Below are 19,386 nucleotides of genomic sequence, written 5' to 3'. Positions count from 1 at the left end.
TCATGAGACATTCATTGCACTTGGTGAATACATCTCTGAACACCACTGCACCTCATGGTCAATGATCCACACCATAGCCCACACTCTACCACAGTCCACCCAGTGGGCCATGGGAGGACAAACAATGTCCGGTAACTGTCCTTGCAGCACCACCCAGGACAACTCCAAGTACCGAAAACACCCTACATCACATCTCTTCCTCCCCCTCCCTACCCCCAGCAGCCACCATGGCCATTTTCTCCACACCAATGCCACATTTTCTTCGATTACTCATCACAATAGTTCATGAATAGAATATCAGTAATTCCACTCTAATCCATACTCTATCCCTCCATCCTGTGGACCTTAGAATGGTTGTTTCCACTCCACATCTATATCAAGAGGGGGCTTAGATTCCACAGGCATGCTGGATGCAATTCTCCTGCTTTCAGTTGTAGGCACTCTTGGCTCCCTGGTGTGGTGGTTGACCTTCTTCACCTTGTTGGCTGAGTGGGGTAAGTCCAATAAACCAGAGTGTAGGATTTGCAAGTCTGCTGAGGCTCACGGCCTGGCTATCACATGGTCAGTCCAGAGATTCAGGTCCCCTGGGTATACATTAAACCCCAGCACCAACTACAGTTCTGGTAAAAGTAACAGGAGAGACTTGTGGACAAAGATCACATCTGAGTCCAGCTCCATCACATGGAAACACAAACTCCAAAGTAGGGCCAACTGACATGGCACTGAACTCCATCTGCCATGACCATAGAACCTGTGGGTGTCTGTAGCCCTCAGAAGAACCAGTACCTGGGATTGTATCTACTTTATCTGTCTCTGGGACTCTGCTGAGGTGTGTGGAAGGGCAACCCCTCTGAAAACCTCCTGGCTCTTTTTGGAGACTCATAGCCATATGAACTCATTTGTCCTTTCCATTTCCCCCTTTTATTCAGGTCAAAAAGCATTTTTAACTCCTGGTATTATATGTAGACTGAGATATTCTGCTGGTCCGAGTTGACCCTTTTATTTAAGGTCATTTTCTAGTAATTGACCTTTATCATAAAGAAAAAGTTCCCTTCTAATCCTAGAATTCTAAGAGTTTTTATCAAGAAAGGGTGCTGGTTTTTTTCCAAGTGTGTTTTCTGCATCCATTTAGATGATCATGTGTTTTTGTTTCCTTCATTCTATTCATGGATTGATTTTCATATATTGAACCAGTCTTGAATTTTGGGATATATACCACTTGGTCATGGGTACAATCTTTTGTCACATGCTGTTGGATTCAGTTTGCTAGCATTTTGTTCAAGTTTTTGGCGTCAGTATTCACAAGGGAACTTGCTCTGTAATTTTCTTTCCTTATTAGCCTTTGGTATCCAGGTAATGCTGGCCTTATAGAATGAATTATAAAGTGTTCCTTCTTTTTGAATGCTTTGGAAGGATCAGAGAAGGATTGGTGTTATTTTGTACTTGAAGTATTGGTAGAATTAACTATTGAAACCATCTATTCCTGGACCTTTGGTGAATGGTTCTGTTTATTCAGTGTCTTTATTTGTTATAGATTTGTACAGATTTTCTCTTTCTTCTTGAGTCAGTTTAGGTAGTTGATGTATTTTTAAGACTTTTTCTAATTGACCTTGGCCCTCTAATTTGTTGGTATAAAATTGTTTAGAGTACTCTTTTATAATTCTTTTTATTTCTATAAAGTCAGTAATGACATCACTATTTTATTTTGATTTTAGTTATTTGTATATTTTTTCTTTGACACTGTAGGTAAAATACAGTCCTTTTTGTCCAATTATCATAAACCCAAGTTTATTTCCATTGATTGTCTCAAATGGTTTTCCATTCTCCATTTCATTAATCTGTGGTCTAATATAGAAATTATTTCCTTCCTTCTGGTAACACTGAATTTATTTTGCTCTCACTGGTTCATCAGAATGTGAAGTCAAGTTATTGATTTGAGATTTTTCTCTTCTTTTTCATATAGGAATTCATTGCTATAAATTTCCTTTTCAGCACTGCATTCATTCTATCCCATGAATTTTGGTATGTTGGCTTTAAAAAAATATTTCTAAGTATTTTCTCTTTTTTTCTACCTTTTTAATTAAAAAAAATGTTACATTAAAGGAATATGAAGTCTCCATATATCCCCTACTCCCCTCACCCTACTCCTCCCACATCAACAACTTCTTTCATCATCGTGGCACATTCATTGCATTTGGTGAATACATCTTGCAGCACTGCTGCACCACATGGATAATGGTTTACACTGTAGTTTACACTCTCCCCCACTCCACCCCGTGGGCCATGGCAGGACATGCAATGTCCAGCATCTGTCCCTGCAGTTCCACCCAGGACAACTCCAAGTCCTGAAAATGCCCCCACATCAGATCTCTTCTTAATTTCCTCTGTGATTTCTTCTTCAACCCACTGGTTTTGAAGAGTTTGTAGTTTAATTTCCACATATTTATAATTTTTCCAGTGATCCTTCTGTTATTGATTTCTAGCTTCATTCCATTGTGCTCCAAGAAGTTACTTTGTATGATTTCCATTTTTTAAAATTTACAAGTCTTATGCCCTAACATATGGTCTTCCTATGGAATGATCCATGTGCACTTGAAGGATGTATGTGTTCTGTGTCGTTGGGTAAATTGCCCTATATATGTCTCTTCGTTCTAGGTGGTTTATGGTGCTATTTCAATTTTCTATTTCTATGCTGATTTTCTGTCTCAATGTTTTATCTACTATGGTAAATGGTGTGTTGAAACTATTATTATAGAACTGTCTATTTCTCCTTTCAGCTCTTTCTACTTTTTCTTCATGTATTTGGGGCCCTGTTTTTACATGCATATATGTTTTATAATTGTTATATCTTCTATTTTAGTTGACTCTTTTAGCAATATATAATAACCATCTTTGTTTCTTGTAAGAGTGTTTGCTTACCATATATTTTTTCAGATATGAAAGATATCAGATATCCATCTTAGCTCTCTTTTGGTTATAATTTGCTTGGGGCATTCTTTTTCATTTTTTCACTTTCAACCTATTTGTGTCTTTGGAATAAAAATGAGTCTCTTGTAAGTGCATATAGTTGGATCATGCTTCTTTATTCTTTCTGCCAATCTCTACCTTTATATTTGAGTGTTTAATTCATTTACACTAAGGTATTTCTTTAAAAGGCAAGACTTCTAGCATTTTGCTACTTGCTTTTTGTATGTCTCATCCATTTTTATCCCTCCTTTGCTCCATTATTATCTACCTTTTTTTGCTAAGGTGATCCTTTATCATGACCCATTTTAAATCACTTCTCATTTCCATTTGTGTAGATAATTTGGACATTTTTGTGATTAACATATGGATCACATTTGACATAATAGATCTATTATAGTTTATTTTCAATAGTTTACACATAACCTTTTCCTATTTCTCTCCTTCCCTATGTTACATTTATTGAAAGGTTCTTCTTACATGTGTGCTCTATAATGTATCACTATGGTTGACTTTATGCATTTGAACTTTAAGCCATATAATAAATAAAAGGTGGTTTTACAAATGACACATGCAGTAATATTGACATTTACATTTAGCCATATATGTACCTAAACCACAGGTCTTTATTTTTCAAACAGCTTGGAGTTGATGTCTAGTGTTCTTTCCTTTCAATATGAAGGAATTCCTTTAACATTTTTATAAGGCATGTCTATTTGTAATGAACTTCCTCAGTTTGTGTTTATTTGGAAATATCACAGTTTCTCCCTCATATTTGAGGAGAAATTTTGTAGATATATTATTTTCCTTTGACAGTCATTTTTTTCTTTCAACTCTTCAAATCTTTCACGCCATTGCCTTCTGTCTTCCATATATTTGAATTAACAACCAAATGTTAATCTTCCTAAGCATCCCTTTTACAAGATGTATCACTTCATTCCTGCTGTTTTCAAGATTCTCTTTTTACCTCTGGGCTTTGCCATTTCCACTAAAATGTGTCTTAATGTAGATCTCTTTGAATTTATCTATCATGAAGTTGATTGAGCTTATTGGATTAGTTTATTTCTATCTTTCATCATATTTGTGACATTTTTGGCAATTATCTCTTTTAGAATTCTTTCTTCCACTTTTTCTCTTCTACCTCTGGGATTCCTATGACATATGAATTGGTACACTTGATATTGTCCTACCATTTCCTTATACTCTCTTCACTTTTTCATTCTTTTTTCTTTCTGCTTCTCAACTTGCATAATTTCAATGGTCTTATCTTCTGGTTTGCTGATCCTTTCTTCTTGTTTCAGTCTGTCCATGCTATTGAATTTTCCTCATGTTAGAATAATTTTAGTTCAAGAATTTCTATTTGATTCCTCTTTATAATTCCTGTCTCATGATTGAAATAATAATTTTGTTAATATATTGTTTTCCTGGTTTCCTTTAGTTCATTTGTCCTGTTAAGAGAATTGATCTATGATCTTTGATTAGTAATCCAAGTGACTGGGATTCCTGTTAAAAGATTCTTTTGAATTCATTTTTCCTGCAAATGAGTCATACTTTCCTCTCTCCTTGCATTTTTGTAATTTTTGGTTGAGAATTGGACATTTTGAGTTTCGAGTATTGTGGTCACTCTGCAGGCTAGCTATTGCCTTCCTCAGTCTTCCAGATCAAATAAAAGACAAAAAAGTGAGGGGGTAGAATAATAAGGAAAAAAACATACCCTCACCCCTTCCAAAAATGTCTGCCACCCCTTAATTCTCTAAGTAGATGCCTGTGGAAAGCTGGAAGCTATTGTTGCCAGGAAAGCCAAAATCAAGGCTTGTGTCTCTGCAGGTCCTTCATGACCCATCCACCAGAAAATACACACAAAAAGAGAAATGAAACTGTGTTAGTCAGGGTTCTCTAGAGAAACAAAATCAATAGTAGATATCTGTCAATAGTATGCGATTTTATAAGAGTCTCTTATGTCACCGTGGGGTTGCACACGTCCAGGTTCCACAGGCAGGCTGCAAAGCATGGCTCTGATGAACATCCAATGAAGGTCCTTGATGAGTTTCTGGGAGATGTTGGCTGTCCAAAGACGAGATGGGAAATTCTCTCTGAGTGCTGAATCACTTCCCCTTTTAAGGAATTCAACTGATTGGATAAAGTGTCACTCCTTGCTGACAGAAATCTCCCTGACTGATGTAGATGTAATCAGCTATCTATGCAGTAAAATCAGTGGTGACTAAAGCCTATAAATGCCCTTTTACTACAGTTAGCCCAGTGCTTGGTTGACCAAACAACTGGGTACGATTACCTGGCTGAGTTGACACATTAGTCTAACCATCACAGATACCGACCAAATATAAAGATGCTTGGATCTTTACCAGAACCCCCTTCTGCTGAGTGGGCCCAGACTGAACTTAGCATGTGTGCTGGTGTCTCAGGATTTCCCAAACTGACCTTGACCTCCAGCCAGACTTTTAGAAACTGATGTTTCCTCTGCCCACAGTGACTACAGCCAGCTACTCCTAGAATCTATGACATGTTGCCATAGCTGTGCCACCTCCACTGCCAGCACTGCAGGTCTCATGGTTTCTAGTCTTCATTACAAAAACTGAATTATTGGCAGTCTTTCCTTACATCCTGAACTCCCATCATTGTTCTGAATGTCTGATCTGGTTTTGGGGTTACCCCCTAGTTAATTACACTCTCTTTTTCTAGCTCATTTTTTTTGAGGTGGAGGGAAGATTCTTTAATACTTCCTATTTTACTATTTTGCTCCTAATAGCTCTCATTTGGCTTCTTAAAAGAGGGGAGGAAGCACAGGTACCTCTAGGTATCCTTGGAGGGCAGGGGACAGGGTGAGCAACTCAAGTTGCCTATGGCCCAGATCAGAACCTAGGATTGATGATGCTCTACACGGTCCCTTTCTCAAACTCAGTCTGTACAATTGCCAGTCCACGATGCTACTGGATTATGAAAATGGAGTATATGCTGAGCTTTCCAAAGAAATCGCCCTTGTATATACATTGCATATCCTCAAGGTGGCATGTGGCCAGAGGTGGGTGCAGAAGTCTTATCAGGACCACAGTGGACTTCTTAACCCCAGGGAACTAATGTGCCCTCTTTCCTGAGCTCGGCGCACATTCACGTGGGGGTTGGAGAAGATGATGGGGAGGATATAGGTTGGTGGAGAATACGGTAATTGGCCACATTCCAAACCCATATTGAAAGCAGAGGCCATGAAATTTTTGACAGTTTGAGTGGGGAAGGTGAGTTGTGGCCTGGACTGGGATAAGTGTAAGGAGGAAGTGAACGCCCCTGACTGAGTGTCTGACAACACTGTGGGTAAATGGCATTACCCTTACTTTGTAGAGAATGAGAGGAGGAGGCTCATGGACTGAAAGTGATCTGTTGACACTTCTAGAAGGAAGACCTGGAGACAGAATAGTAACTCTGGAGTGTGCAACTCCAGGACCCAGTCCTAAACCAATGGCTGGGGTCCCTGGGAGCTGCTGATGTGGTCTTGGAGGCAAAAATAATCTGTTAGGGAAGCGGCTGTGGCTCAATCAGTTGGGCTCCCGTCTACCATATGGTGGTAGGCTTGTGAAGGCAGGCTCGCCTGCACACCGTGGAGAGCCAACCCAGCAAGGTGACGCAACTAAAAGGGAGACAAGTAAAATCATAGAGGAGTGTGCAGCAAATGGACACAGAGTGCAGACAAAAAGCAAGCCACAAAGGGGGGGCAATAAATATAAATAAATGTACAGACACACAGAAGAAAGCACAGTGAATGGACACAGAAAGCAGACAACAAACAAGCTGCAAGGGGTGGGGGGAATTTTAAAAAAAAATCTGTTAGCTGTGTGGAGGGTCTCTGGTTATCACGCCCATTCAGGGACACCCAGGATTTGGGGACCAGGTGTTTACACTGGATGGACTTGGAAAATGTGGGTGAGCCCCTACTGTGTGCCCACTTCCTTGACTGGGGCACCTCTGAGTCCTAGGGAAGGAACTCCATGCTGAGGGCAAAGCCTGTGCAGAGATCCAGAGAAAGCAGATGTCAGGTGGTCTAGGAGCTTAAAGAAGGAAGGGGAGAAAGGAAGAGGAAGAGGAGAGGACAGGCCAGATGGCAGGGACCTGGGGCCATGAATAAGGTTTGCTCTTCATCTCAAGGGCATTTGGGGGTCACTGAAAGGAGGCCTTCATCAGAAGTGTGGTGGGTCAGACTTGTGTTTTCAAAAGAGCCTTTGGCATCTGTGGAGAGAATGGATATGAAGGAGGAAGGATGGAAGCAAGGACTGAAGTGCAAACGAGAAGTTAGCCCAGACTTCTGCTCCCATGGCTCTGCCCCTGCAGTCATTTTTTCTTGATTTTGTCCCATCTCTGACCCTTTGTGCCAAGGCTGGCAGTGCCTGTACTCAGAAAATTCTCAAAATTCTTGTCAGTTTTGCATGCAGTTCAAGAGTGCCCATGCTACCAGACAAAAGGATTTCCCACAGATCCTTCCTGGATAAATGCATTTCCAAGCCTGACTTCCTCTGAAGTGGCTGGTTGGATCCATGAGTCATACACCTCATCTTTGCAAATTTCAGTTCAACCAAAGCCTCCTGAGGGACCGTGTTCTTGGGAGCTCCCTTCCTCCAATCTTGGGGAGGGCCCTAATAGAGCTGTTTCCGTGCCTAATCAGAATATGTTGTCTTGATTGGCTGAGAACTTTCCAAAGCATCAATAGCTCGTTCCTTTTAGACCTGTTTTCCCTCCCTCAATTTGCTAAAAATAGCAAGGAGATACCAGGCAGCATTTTCCACACTTACCTTGGAAATTTCCTAGCTAAACATCCAAGAGCTCACTTACAAGTTTTGTCTTCCATCCAGCTTAGCTACACAATTTCACCAAGTTCATTGCTACATAATAAGGATTTGCCTTTCTTCCAGTTTCCAAGAACACATTCATCATTTCCTCCTAAGGCCTCACCAGAAGCACTTTTGATGTCCATATTTCTATAAACATTATGTTCATTGCAATACAAGTATTCTCTAAGTTGATAAGAAGCTTTCTCTACACCTTTCAGTTATTTCTGAACCCTCACCAGAAACATTTGTTTGCCAATTTCTCTTTTTTTATTAGAACAGTTGTAGGCTTACAGAAAAATCATGCAAGAAAAAGAATTCAAATATACCATCCTATTATTAATACCTTACATTAGTGTTTTACATTGGTTACAATTCATGAAAGGACATTTTATAATTGTATTATTAACTGTAGTCCATAGTTTACAATTTGGTTCTCTGCCTGAGTTGTACAGTCCTAAGTTTTCTTTAAAAAATTTAATCTAGTAACATATTTACAACCTGACATTTCCCCTTTACCCACATTCATAATGTAATTCAGGGCTATGAATCAGTGTTGCTAATTACATTCACAATGCAGTTCAACCATCGCCACCATTCCTTACCAAAACTTTAGGATCAAACCAAATAGAAATTGTATACAATTTACTTTTAATATACACATTTCTACCACTCGTCTCTTCAAAGTAATCTAGGCTTTTTTTTTTTTTAATCAAGTGCTTCACATTCTTCCAACCCTCACCCATTATCCAATTCTAAAGCCACTTCCATATGTTTAGATAATTTTAAAAGCAGCACCCCACTCCCAGTACCAAAATCTGTCTTGGTTTGCCGACACTGTTGAGGCACACAATGAGTTAGCTTAGAACAGCCTTTTATTGGCTCACAGGTTTCAAAGTCCCACACTAAGGCCCAATGAAGGACATGCTCTTCCCAAAGTCTCCAGTATTTGCTGATGGCGTGCTGCAGTCCCTGAGGGTCCCTGCCTGACTTTCTGCTCTGGGGGCTGTGAGCCAGGGCCCCACACTGACATTCCTCCTCAGTCTCCAGCCCCACCTCCATCAGGCTGGATGGCAACACCTGGAGGAATGAGCCCAGTGCCTCGACCCTGTGAAGAAGGAAGGAATGTTCCTTCTCAGTTGCAGCTTTATCCTTCCAGGTTTCGACCAGAACGAGGCAGGCCCACTCTTGATTCTTTTTGCAGAAAAGGAAAGGCTCAGGTTGAGTGAGGAAGCCCTCGCCTGGGTCTCTGCTGGGTTGACTGTGCCTGTCCTCAGCTGTTGGCCAAGATCCCTGCAGCTGGGATAGCCTCTGCATTTCCAGGGCCCACGCCGAAGCCCCCTGGTGGGGGGATAGCCCCACAGGCAAGGGAGGTGGGAAGGGACGTCCGGGGCTGCCCCCACCCCCCTCCGCTCTCTGTAGCACCACAGTACCCACCCTCACCCTTTGTCTGCCCATGACATGGCTCTTTTCTGGCAGCACACAAGCCTCAGAGCACATGCCAGGTGTCCCGACCTGGGTTCCAGGCCAGGCTCTGTGGGATGTGAGCCAGGCCCGCCCTTCTCCATGCTTGGGGATCTCAAGGTCAGGATGTAAAATCCCTTGGTTCTTTCTTAACCAGCTCTCTGTGCAGCCTCCCCATGAGTGCTTTGGATTTGGACTGTCCTGTCACTTCTTCATCTCTGGGGTTTGCAGCCAAATTTGGGGGGGGGATTTAACTGAAGGAAGGCCAAAGGATTTCAGCTGGTTAATTCTTTCTTGGACCTGGTGCGGCGGCTTGCTCGGTCGGTAGAGGTGGGGTCTGGCTGCGGATGAGGGGTCGGTCCAGCTCTGGACGAGGGGTCGATCCAGCTCTGGACGAGGGGTTGGTCCCGCTTGGGACGAGGGATCGGTCCGGCAGCAGACGAGAGATCGGTCTCACAAGGGGTTGCGCGGTTCGGCTGACGGGGTCACCCGGCGAAGCCAGCGATGAAGGGGTCGCCCGGAGAAGCAGGCGACGAACTGGGGACAAGGGAGGCCAGGCCCTTGTCGGGGGCTCTCAGGACTGGAGGGCGCATGGCAAAAGAACTACCGCGGAGACAAGGTAAACACGCAAGTCCAACTTTATTGAGGGAGAGGCAACAGTTTTATAGGGGCTGGGGAAGGCTGATTGGTCGAAGCCACGCCCTGTTCTGATTGGTTGCCGGAGAAAGGTCAGTGGGCAGTACTGGACGGGGGAGGGGTGGTGGTTAGGGATTGGCCGTCGCTGTTGCTGGGGGAAGGGGCAGGGTTTAGGGATTGGTGGCTGCTGTTGCTGGGGTGGAGGGCAGACTGGAGTTTCCCGCCCACACCTGGCTGTTGCTGCTGTCGGGGGAAGGGAAAAGGGCAGATTGGATTTTTCCGCCCATGCCTGGCTGTTGCTGCTGTCGGGGGAGGGGAAAAGGGCAGACTGGAATTTTCCGCCCTGCGCCTGTGCAGGGAGAAAGAAGAAGAAGGGTGCCGCCCCACAAGGCATCGTTGGCGCCATCCGGGAGGAGGGGTGGCCACGGAAGCATGGCGGCCGAGAAGGGGAGACCCGAGGGCACTCTGCGCCCATGCCGAGCTCCCTTCAGGGGTGGCGGTGAGTCCGACCAGCCACCCTATTATGGGGGCAGCGGCTTGGCCTGCCGCGGCCGCTCCCCCGCCAGGCCACACTTCAGCCCGAGGGGTGACCGCAACCTGGAGTAGATGGTTGAGGAGCGGCTTCTGATAGGCTGATGACAGATCTAGAACCTGTCCTAAATTCTCTTCCAAAGGGGAGAGGTCCTGCCTGTCCTGCTCCTCTCCTGGGCATCTCCGAGTGTCCCTTCATCTCCCTTTGGCCTGTGACATGCAGTTGGTCCATCTTTTCTTTGAGGCTTCACACAGCTTGCCTCAGGGGGCTGCAGCCTGGAACCCCCAGTTCACACCAGGCCTGAGACAGTGTCACAGCAGAGATCTAGCCAACGGCCCGAGGCAGTGAGCCTGGAGTCTTCCAACAAAATTCTTTCAACCCATGAAATAGGCTGCCACACAGCTTCCCTACAGCCTTGGCTGTGACTTGTACCCCCTTCCTCAGCATCCTTGAGATCCTGGTGTACTGCTGGATTAAGTCAGTTTCCAGGAACTGACCTTAGGAAGGCAGCAGATGCACAAGGATGAACAGAGACAGACAAGGCAGCAGTTACTCTGTGCTCTCCCTTTCAGAGGGCCATCCAGGTTCTCTTGTTTTCACCTTCTCAGGACCCCTCACAAGGCCACAAGGAGGCACCTGTGGCTGATGTGCAGGTGTGGAATAAAGGGCATTCCAGGGTAAAGGCTGGATGGGATGCCTGGTCCCACCTGCCTGCCTCCTGTCCTTTCCTCTGACACTCCTGCCATCCACCACTTCCTGCTGGGAGTTGTCATCTCACTGCCCAAGAAGCATCAGCCTGCTCCGGACAGTCCTAGTAGCCAAATGTTGGGGCCTCTCCCCAAGATGCTTGAGACCTAGCAGCTCACTGGATGCCCTTGCAGGCCAATGGCCCCATGTGGCTTTTGTGGTCTGACCTCAGTATATTCAGGCAGTGGGAAGATCAGGAGGAAGGTACAGGCTTGATGCTGAAACATATTTTTTCCACCCTGTCTTGTTTGCTGCTTGGTTTCAGGATTCACAGCTCACAGAGTGGTTAGGGACCTCACAGGTCATCAGGCTCAATCTCCACCTGGGGATAGAACTGCACTGGTAATCTACCTCCACTCACACATGTCCAGTGCCCAGGGACACATTCTTTACGGAGACACGTGAAGATAACTCTGAATTTTAGGTCAGGTTTCCTTGCATGGACCAACATTTTCATACCCTGCAGGAATGGCCCCATCTAAACTGAAAATTAACCTCCCATCTCCTGACCTCCAGTCCTACCTTCCAGAAGCAGCCACTTGCAAAACCTCTTCTTTTGTGAGCATGTTGCACATTATTCTGATAACATGGTTGTACTGAGTACAGTTTCTTATTAAAGTTTACATATTATCTCTTGAACTCTTCCATTTTCCTAACAGAGTTAAATAATTTCAGACTAAGTATTTATTGCTTACTTTGCAATTACAATATGTTGTTTATAGCTGAGCTATTTATTATGGTGTTTAGTTTTTAATGATTTGTTATGTTTATTTTTTATCTTGTTACTTCAGGGATCTTTTAGTTTCCCATGCTTTCTGATTATGTAGAAGCTTCCCTCTTATATAACTAGCTTCCCGATTTTTTCATAGATATTCTCTTAATTCTCTGAGACTATGAATTGCAGAATTTTTACATTTTATCCTGCTCACCGATTCTTCTGAATTTTTCTGGTTTTTGCTGTAGGTACTGATATTTTGGTCACAAATTTTAAGAGCTGAGGTGTTCCTCGAGTGTCTGACCATCTTTGTCCATTCTCATGTAAAAGGGGGGCACAAAAACACTATCATGGCTCATTGTGCCAGAAGCTTTTTGCTATTCCACATTGTGTCTTTCTCCAGTCTTTGGGTATCCTGTGACTCATTCTACTGGCCATAAGCCTTTGCTTTCTTTCTGTAGCCTAGACCCTCCTTCAAAATCATCTCAAACTGGGAACTTTCCTAGATGGTGTGTGTGAGTTGATGACTCTTGCTTCCTATAAATATTCTTGTAATTGTAATTCTTTGGAAGGCCCTTTTCAGTCAGGGCAAGAAGAGAAGAGTAGAGAGAAGTGTTAGCATTAGCTAGGAAAAGGAGGGGCCTTGTACTTTTTCCTGTGGGCTGAGAAGGGTAAAGTCTGTACTGTGAGTGCCTTTTCAGAAGCTAGAGCTTTGCAGTCCAGAAGTTGTCCAATGCTAGAGAAGACCCAGAGTGCCTGCACCTCCTGCAAAGGGCAGAGCAGGTGCTTTGTGATTGGAGACGGGTTCTTATCCATGCTAGCCCCAGAAAGTGTGGCCAACGACTTGACCTGCCTGACCCTCAGTTATCCCATCTGTGAAATGGTAGTAACACCGGTCATCAGGTTGTCCTGGAATTGGAAGTCATGCATAAAAAGTGCCTGGGATATAAATACCCCATAAATGATAGTCCTGATATCTTTAGAACCATCTGTCCTTAGTTTTCTCATTGTCTGCTGGCAGTTTTACTTATTTAAAATTTTTTTTTAAAAGATAAATAGATCACACAACTCTTATGTTAAAAAATGCAAGTTCCCATATGCCCCACTCCCCACTCCCCGCCCCCCACCCCCACTCCTCCCACATCAACATCCTCTTTTATCAGTAAGGCACATTCACTGTATTTGGTGAATACACCCTGGAGCGCTGCCCTGCTGACCGTTTTAGACACAGCCTAGAGGAGGCAGTAAAGAGGGAGGGGAGGAAAAGGTTGCTCTTGCGTGTATAGCAATGTCTGTAAACAGGACATGGAGATTTGTTTTAGTTTCCTCATTGCTAAAGCAAATACCATACAGTGGGTTGGATTAAACACAAAGCCAGCTAACAGGGAGGTGAAGAAGGTCAACCACCACACCAGGGAGCCAAGAGTGCCTACAACTGCAAACAGGAGAACTGTATCCATCATCCAAGTGGAAGCTAAGCCCCCTCTTGATACAGAGGTGGAGTGGACATAACCATCCCAGGGTCCACAGGATGGAGGAGGGGAGTATGGATTAGAGCAGGCTTGCTGATGCTCTATTCTGGAATTGTGATTAGTGATGGAAGTAAATGTGGCATTGAGGTGGAGAAAGTGGCCATGGTGGCTGCTGGGGGTGGGGAGTGGGAAGAAGAGATGTGATGTGTGGGCATTTTCAGGACTTGGAACTGTCCTGGGTGATACTGTAGGGACAGTTACTGGACATTGTGTGTTCTCCCATGGCCCACTGGGTGGACTGCGGGAGAGTATGGTCTTAAATGTGGACCATTGACCATGTGGTGCAGCAGTGCTCAGAGATGTGTTCATCGAGTGCAGTGAGTGTCCCATGATGTTGGAGGAGGTTGTTGTTGTAGGAGGAGTGGGGTAAGGGGGTGGGGGGTATATGGGGACCTCATTTTTTTTAATGTAACATTGAAAAATAAAGACAAAAATTTATTGGCTCATGGTTTTGATGCTAGAGAGGTCCAAGCCAAGATGATGCTTTCTTCCCGAAGACTGGCCTCCCAGGGCAGGCTGTTTAGGTCTTTGGTCCTGAGCCCCTATGTCATGATGCAATGCACATGGCAGCCTCTCCTGGTCTCCCCCTTCTCTTCTAGGCTCTGTTGACTTTTACCTTCCAGCTGCTCCCTTTCTGGCTTTTTCTCTGTGACCTTACCTATAAGGTCTTCAGTAACAGGATTAGGACCCATTCTGGACCACATACTACTGAGGCAACCTCATCAAAGTCCTTATCCTCAAGGGTTCATACCCAGAGTAATGGATTTAGTTTCAGAACATGTTTTTTTTATGGGATACAGAGCTCCAAACTGCCCAAAGTTATATTAATTGCTGGAAGGGAAAGGAAGGGCCTCCCTGTGGGTTGGTCCCTCTGATGCATGTAATAGGGGGGACTTGAGTGGTCACAGATCCAGGGAGAGAGCCAGCAGGGAATAAGGAGGCCTAGGGCCAGCCTTGCCCCCATGACTTACCTCTGCAGGCCCTCAGACTGCAGGGCTGCAAGGAACCCAGGCACCTACCACTTCCTTCCATAACCTGAGTCATTCCCAGCTCCACAAAGCTGTACACAACAGATCTGTGGATGTGCAATGACCTTGAACCCAGGGAAGATACGTAGATATGAGCAGCTTCTCACCTGGCCAAAAGGGGCTCTGAGCCTCAGCCTCCTCCAACCACCTCTCTTCTTCCAGGCACTGAACACAACCTGGAGAAGCTTCTCCATTTACACAGAGGGAGAAAGAGCCTGAAAGTGTGGGTGGGAGGGCCTGGGGCTTTCCCTGCTGGTCAGCACCTGATGGGCTCAGCCAGCCAATCCATCACCCCCATCCTGGCCCACTCGGCTCCTCCAGTGTCCACACCTCCATCTGCCTGGGGCTGACTTGGCTTCAGCACTGGAAGGTCCTGGTCCAGGAAGCTCCTCTGACCTGGGCAAATGGGCTGGGGGCGCCCCTGCCCTGCTCACCAGATGAGCCATGGGGCCTGACGGCTGCTGCTCTCCAAGGCTGTGTCCGGGAGGGAGGCGCCTGTTAGAGAGGCTGCTGGAATTGGGGGACAGGTAGAAACTCTGCTTGCCCAACAGGGCACCTCGTCCCTCTGACCCATGCCCTCTTGTCCTCAGGTCGACGTTTGTGGGGAAAAGCTGGAGGAGCATAAACAGATTTGTTGCTGACATCACCAATAAATTAAAGAAGTATGGCTTCTCCGAGCTGCGGGCCCCTTGGGCTGTGGGAGCTCGGCCCCGGCCAGGCAGAGCACACATCCCTTGGAGCCTCCAGGGGCCTGCATGTCCCTTGGGTGGGAGCCCCGAGCCCAGGGCTCTGAACAAGAGCAGAGGACAGATGGAGAGATGCCAGTGGACGCCCCCTATGGTGGCCGAGGGGTGGTGCCAAGGGGAGGGAGCTCAGTAAAATCCATCCGTGGCCAGGACAGGGAGGTGGGGACCAGCTCCCCAGAGAGGGCTAATTGTTGGAGGAGGGGCGATGGGGGAGGGGAGATGGGGGAGGGGAAGGAGGGACAGAGCTGCAAGAATATCACAGTAGAAGGGAGACGCCTCAGAGATGCGAGTGCAGGTCTTGATGTCACTGCAGGTGTGTGCAGGTGTGCGCAGGTGTGCACAGTTGTGCACAGGTGTGCACATGCGTCTTCTGGGGTGTTGGGCTCTAGGGGTGGGCAGAATGCCATCCTGGCACCCGCTCTTGCGTGAAGCCTCCAAGTCCTTCACTCAAGTTGTCGGCACTGCCTGGTGGGGAGTGGGCCCAGACGTGAGACGCGGTGGGGAGGGGACGGCTGGGCGGGGACCCGGCCTGGCTGCCTGGGCATGCGGCTTCCCGCTGTGAGTGGCCTCTCACGAGTGGGTGCTTCCTCGCAGCCCGAAAATGCGGATCGCCTTCATCACGTTCGACTCTCAGGCCTACGTGTCCATGGACCTCACGTCAGACGAGTAAGACCCCCGGATGTCCTCAGTGGACCCAGAGGCCCCACAGGGCAGTGAGGAGCAAGCCCCAGTGTCAGGCTGGCCCTCACCCAGGACCCGGGTTCCTCGGGGACGCCTGGCACCTGGCACTGCCTCCCCCATTGTTCTCTCCTCACCCCTTGCCCTGTCTCCCTTGTCCCGAGCACCCGCTGGCAGCACGTCCCTTCATCAGAGTCTCTGAAGAGTCCAGGGACCCAGGGGGGCTGGTGGAGACTCGTGCATGTTCTGTCTCAGCCCTGCTTGTGCTGTGAGCCCAGCTCTGTGCCTGCTCATCCCCCTCTAGATTTGGGGGGGCAGGGTCCGAACCAGGCGGGACGATGGCGGCAGTCAGGGTGCTGGAGCAAAGGGTCTGGGGAAGCCAGAGTGGGTCAAAAAGAGGAGCCCAAGGGCAGGGTCCCGCAGGCGTGGGACAGGCACAGGTGGGGGCATGTGGTGGCCTGAATGGGGTCACAAAGCCTGGAAGTGGGGCTGGTGAAGTGCCTGGTGGCCGCAGGGTCCAGGCACTTGGGGACGCCAGAGCTGGGGCCCCATCCCGAGTGGGGAGCCCAAAGTAGCCTTGGGTACATGTCAGCCTGGGGGTGGTGCCTGGGGTTGGAGCAGAGCAGGCTGCCCGCACCTTGGAGGGAAGCCAGGGCAGCAGGGGAGGCAGGAGGCAGCACCCAAGGGGGGTGCCGGGGGGCCAGGCCTCCCCATGGTACTCCAGGAGGAGCTGCAAGGGCTGATGCTCTGGGCAGGGGTGAGAGCATGGAGGGGGAGTGGGTGTCATGTGGGTTTGGAGGTGGGAGGAAGCAAGTCTTGGAAAGCTACTGGGTGGGGACGTGGTGTCCAGGGGAAGCTGGCCTGGGGCAGGAAGGCCCCCCCAGGCAGGAGGCTGCAGGAGCCGTGCAGGAGGGACACGTGCAGGGAGCCCGAAGTCCTCAAGCAGCAGCCCTGGGGGCACGTGGCCTGCAGCAGAGCTGGGGCGGCCTGGGACTGGTGCTCCCACAGGTGCTCCCTGCCGGAGCTGAGGAGGGGTGGGCAGAGGGGTGGGGTAGGGCCTGAAGGGTCCCTGGACTTGGGAGCAGAGGGAGCCCGACCCCCTGGGGGGTGTGGAGAGCGTGTGGCCATGGGTGGCAGGTGCAGGGTCCTGGTGGATCTGCTGTGGGGGCAGAGGCCAGAGCACAGGGACTGGGTGGCCCCAGCTGGGCTGTCAGGAGAGTGAGACCAGGGAGGGGGGTCCTAGGGCAAGAGGTACCTGCAGGAGGAGGGGCTTGCCCAGGGAGGGGGAGCCTGCACACCAGCCTCGAGGGGCCCCAGCCCCACCTCCTGGGCTGGGCAGGCCTGTGAGGCCACCCACACTGCCCCCCCCTCTGCCCACAACCCACCCTCTTCCCAGCTTTTGGCCTTTCTCCCCCAGCAGCCCAGGAACCCTCTTAGGCCTATTTGCTGCTTCCTCTAGCACTGACACAAGCATCTAGTGGCACTGAACCCCCCCCCCCCACACACAGGGGGCTGCTGAACAGGGGAGGGGGTGGGCAGTGGAGAAGCAGGATGAGTTTTCCCAAACTCAGCTTCCCATGGGCCACCTGCGGGGGGTCCCCCAGGAGTTCCACAGAAACACTGGTCCCTCGTGAGTGCTGCCTCGCAGCTGCATGTGCAGGGATGCCCCCGCTGTGGAATGGATGGTCAGAGGCAGGGCCCCTGGGGCTGGGGGCTGGGTGCTGTGGGTCAGGGATGCACCCAGCAAGCCAGGCCGAGCCCATGGGGACAGCGGAGCCCTGTCTGCATGTGAGATGCACCAGCGTCCTTGCACGTCCACGCAGAGTGACGGTGGGAGGGCCACGCCCACCTCCACTGCCTTCTCCATGTTGCGTTTCAGAGAATATCTTCAACAAGGTCTTCGGAGACTCATGCGTGAGCGTAATCTGGTGCCATCTTCCTACGTGAATGTAGGACTAGAGAAGGTACAGCTGCTGGAGCCTGGGGAGTTCATGCCTCTGTATCACGTTCTTAGAGGGCTCCTTGCTCATCTAACCCCCTTGTCCAACATTTCCTTCTTTTGTTGCAGGCAAATATGATGATGAGAAAATCCAGCTCTCAAGGTAAGCCCCCTCCTGCCCTCTGTGTTCTCAGGGGCACAGGGCAAAGCCGGGTTTGGGCATCAGCGCGTTCGGGTCCCGATCCCTCCCCTACGTTCTAGCTCTGAGCTGGAGGAAGTTCCTTACGGTCTCCCAGTTACAGATTCCTCTGTATGAGGAGGCTAAGATAATACCCACCTCGCCTTTACGAGAACTAAGGTATCTGCCTGCACCTTTGGATTTGAGAGGCTGCAGGTGCATCCAGGTGAGGCCACTTACCTCTCTGACCTGCAGTTGGGAAAAGATAAGGAAGCAGACGAGGGCCCCACGCAGACATAGGGTTTGATTTACGGAACGTCTTCTCGACTGCCACCCTTTGTTGCCTGCTGAGCCCTCTGAGCTGCACTGTGGCTTTCGGCTCTTCTTCCTTCCACCCTGTGCCTCCCTCCCTGATGGTATTGGGTGCTGTCCTCAGACCAGGACTGATGTCCCTCCAGGCTTCTCAGGGGGCTGCACTGGGGTTTGCAGAGCCCTTGGCTGGGCGCATGGTGCCCCTTCAAGGGCCTTGGCCAGGGGCTCTGGGGCCCGGGACACTGGCAGGAACCCCCAGGCCAGCCCGGCTCAGGGATCCCTTACCCTAAACCTGCAGCCCACCCATTTCAGCAGGTCAGCCTGTGGTCTCCCTGCTGTTCTGGAGTCTTGCACCTGTCAGGTGCATGAGCTGGGTTTCCCTTCCTGGCACAGGTGGTACCATCTGGTGGGGGAGGGTGGGGCAGCCTGGCAGAAGGGGCCCTGAGTTGGGCTCAGTCTCCTGTCTGCCAGGTGGGTCCTGGCTCAGGCCCTTCTCTGCTGAAAGCCTACAGAGTAGGGTGGCTGCCACATGCATCCCGGTGAGCTGCCCACGCCTTGCCTGCAAGGACTTGGTGTGGGGCACTGGGCCGTGTCCCAGCATGGGCAGCCCTGCAGTTCTGCTGCCATGGCTCCCTGGTGCACCCCAAGTGCCATTCCCACCTGGCCCCTCTTTGCTTGTCCTCCAGGTAGGAAGGTCACCAGAGTGGTCTATGCTCTGACGGCTGCAAACATACCTCAAGGGGCAGACTGGCTGGCTGCGGAGGAAGTGAGTCCAATCCATCATTACAGCCATTATGCTGCACTGATTCTGGGGAATTCTACTCAACACCTTCTTTCTCTTAGGCTCGAAAGGCTCGGAAGATGGGAGCTATCGTTTTCACCATTGGTGCGAACGACTTTGAGCAAAAACAGGTAAGTGAGAACAGGTAATGCAGGGGCCGCCCTTGAGCCGGATTGGGGGCAGGTGTCAGAGGCTGCTTTCCCCAGGTAGCCCAGGGATGCCATCCTAACCCTCCCCCCAATTACTTGGGTCTACCCCGTCCACTTTAAAGGATGGAGTTGGCAGGCTCAGTTGCACCCCAG

General features: G+C 48.7%; 1 protein-coding gene across 1 annotated transcript; it reads left to right on the top strand.

The window, feature by feature from the left end:
* Positions 1–15,796: 15,796 nt before the first annotated feature.
* On the top strand, positions 15,797–19,233 carry LOC139439090 (anthrax toxin receptor 1-like). The gene is made up of 5 exons (XM_071215574.1): positions 15,797–15,862; positions 17,754–17,838; positions 17,943–17,976; positions 18,990–19,069; positions 19,147–19,233. The coding sequence occupies exons 1-5, from the start codon at positions 15,798–15,800 to the stop codon at positions 19,231–19,233; spliced, it is 351 nt and encodes a 116-aa protein (XP_071071675.1). The 5' UTR covers position 15,797.
* The last annotated feature ends 153 nt before the right edge of the window (positions 19,234–19,386 follow it).

Source organism: Dasypus novemcinctus, chromosome 6 (genome assembly GCF_030445035.2).
Source record: "Dasypus novemcinctus isolate mDasNov1 chromosome 6, mDasNov1.1.hap2, whole genome shotgun sequence".
NCBI classification, from domain to species: Eukaryota; Metazoa; Chordata; class Mammalia; order Cingulata; family Dasypodidae; genus Dasypus; species Dasypus novemcinctus.
The sequence above is the reverse complement of the archived record's forward strand: the minus strand, read 5'-3'. Positions and strand labels throughout refer to the sequence as shown.

Bases quoted from the DNA above. Each gene is read 5' to 3' on its own strand.
- LOC139439090 (XM_071215574.1), top strand. From the start codon at position 15,798: ATGCGGATCGCCTTCATCACGTTCGACTCTCAGGCCTACGTGTCCATG. The intron at 17,839-17,942 runs GTACAGCTGCTG...CTTTTGTTGCAG, and splicing joins TGAATGTAGGACTAGAGAAG to GCAAATATGATGATGAGAAA. The intron at 19,070-19,146 runs GTGAGTCCAATC...TCTTTCTCTTAG, and splicing joins ACTGGCTGGCTGCGGAGGAA to GCTCGAAAGGCTCGGAAGAT.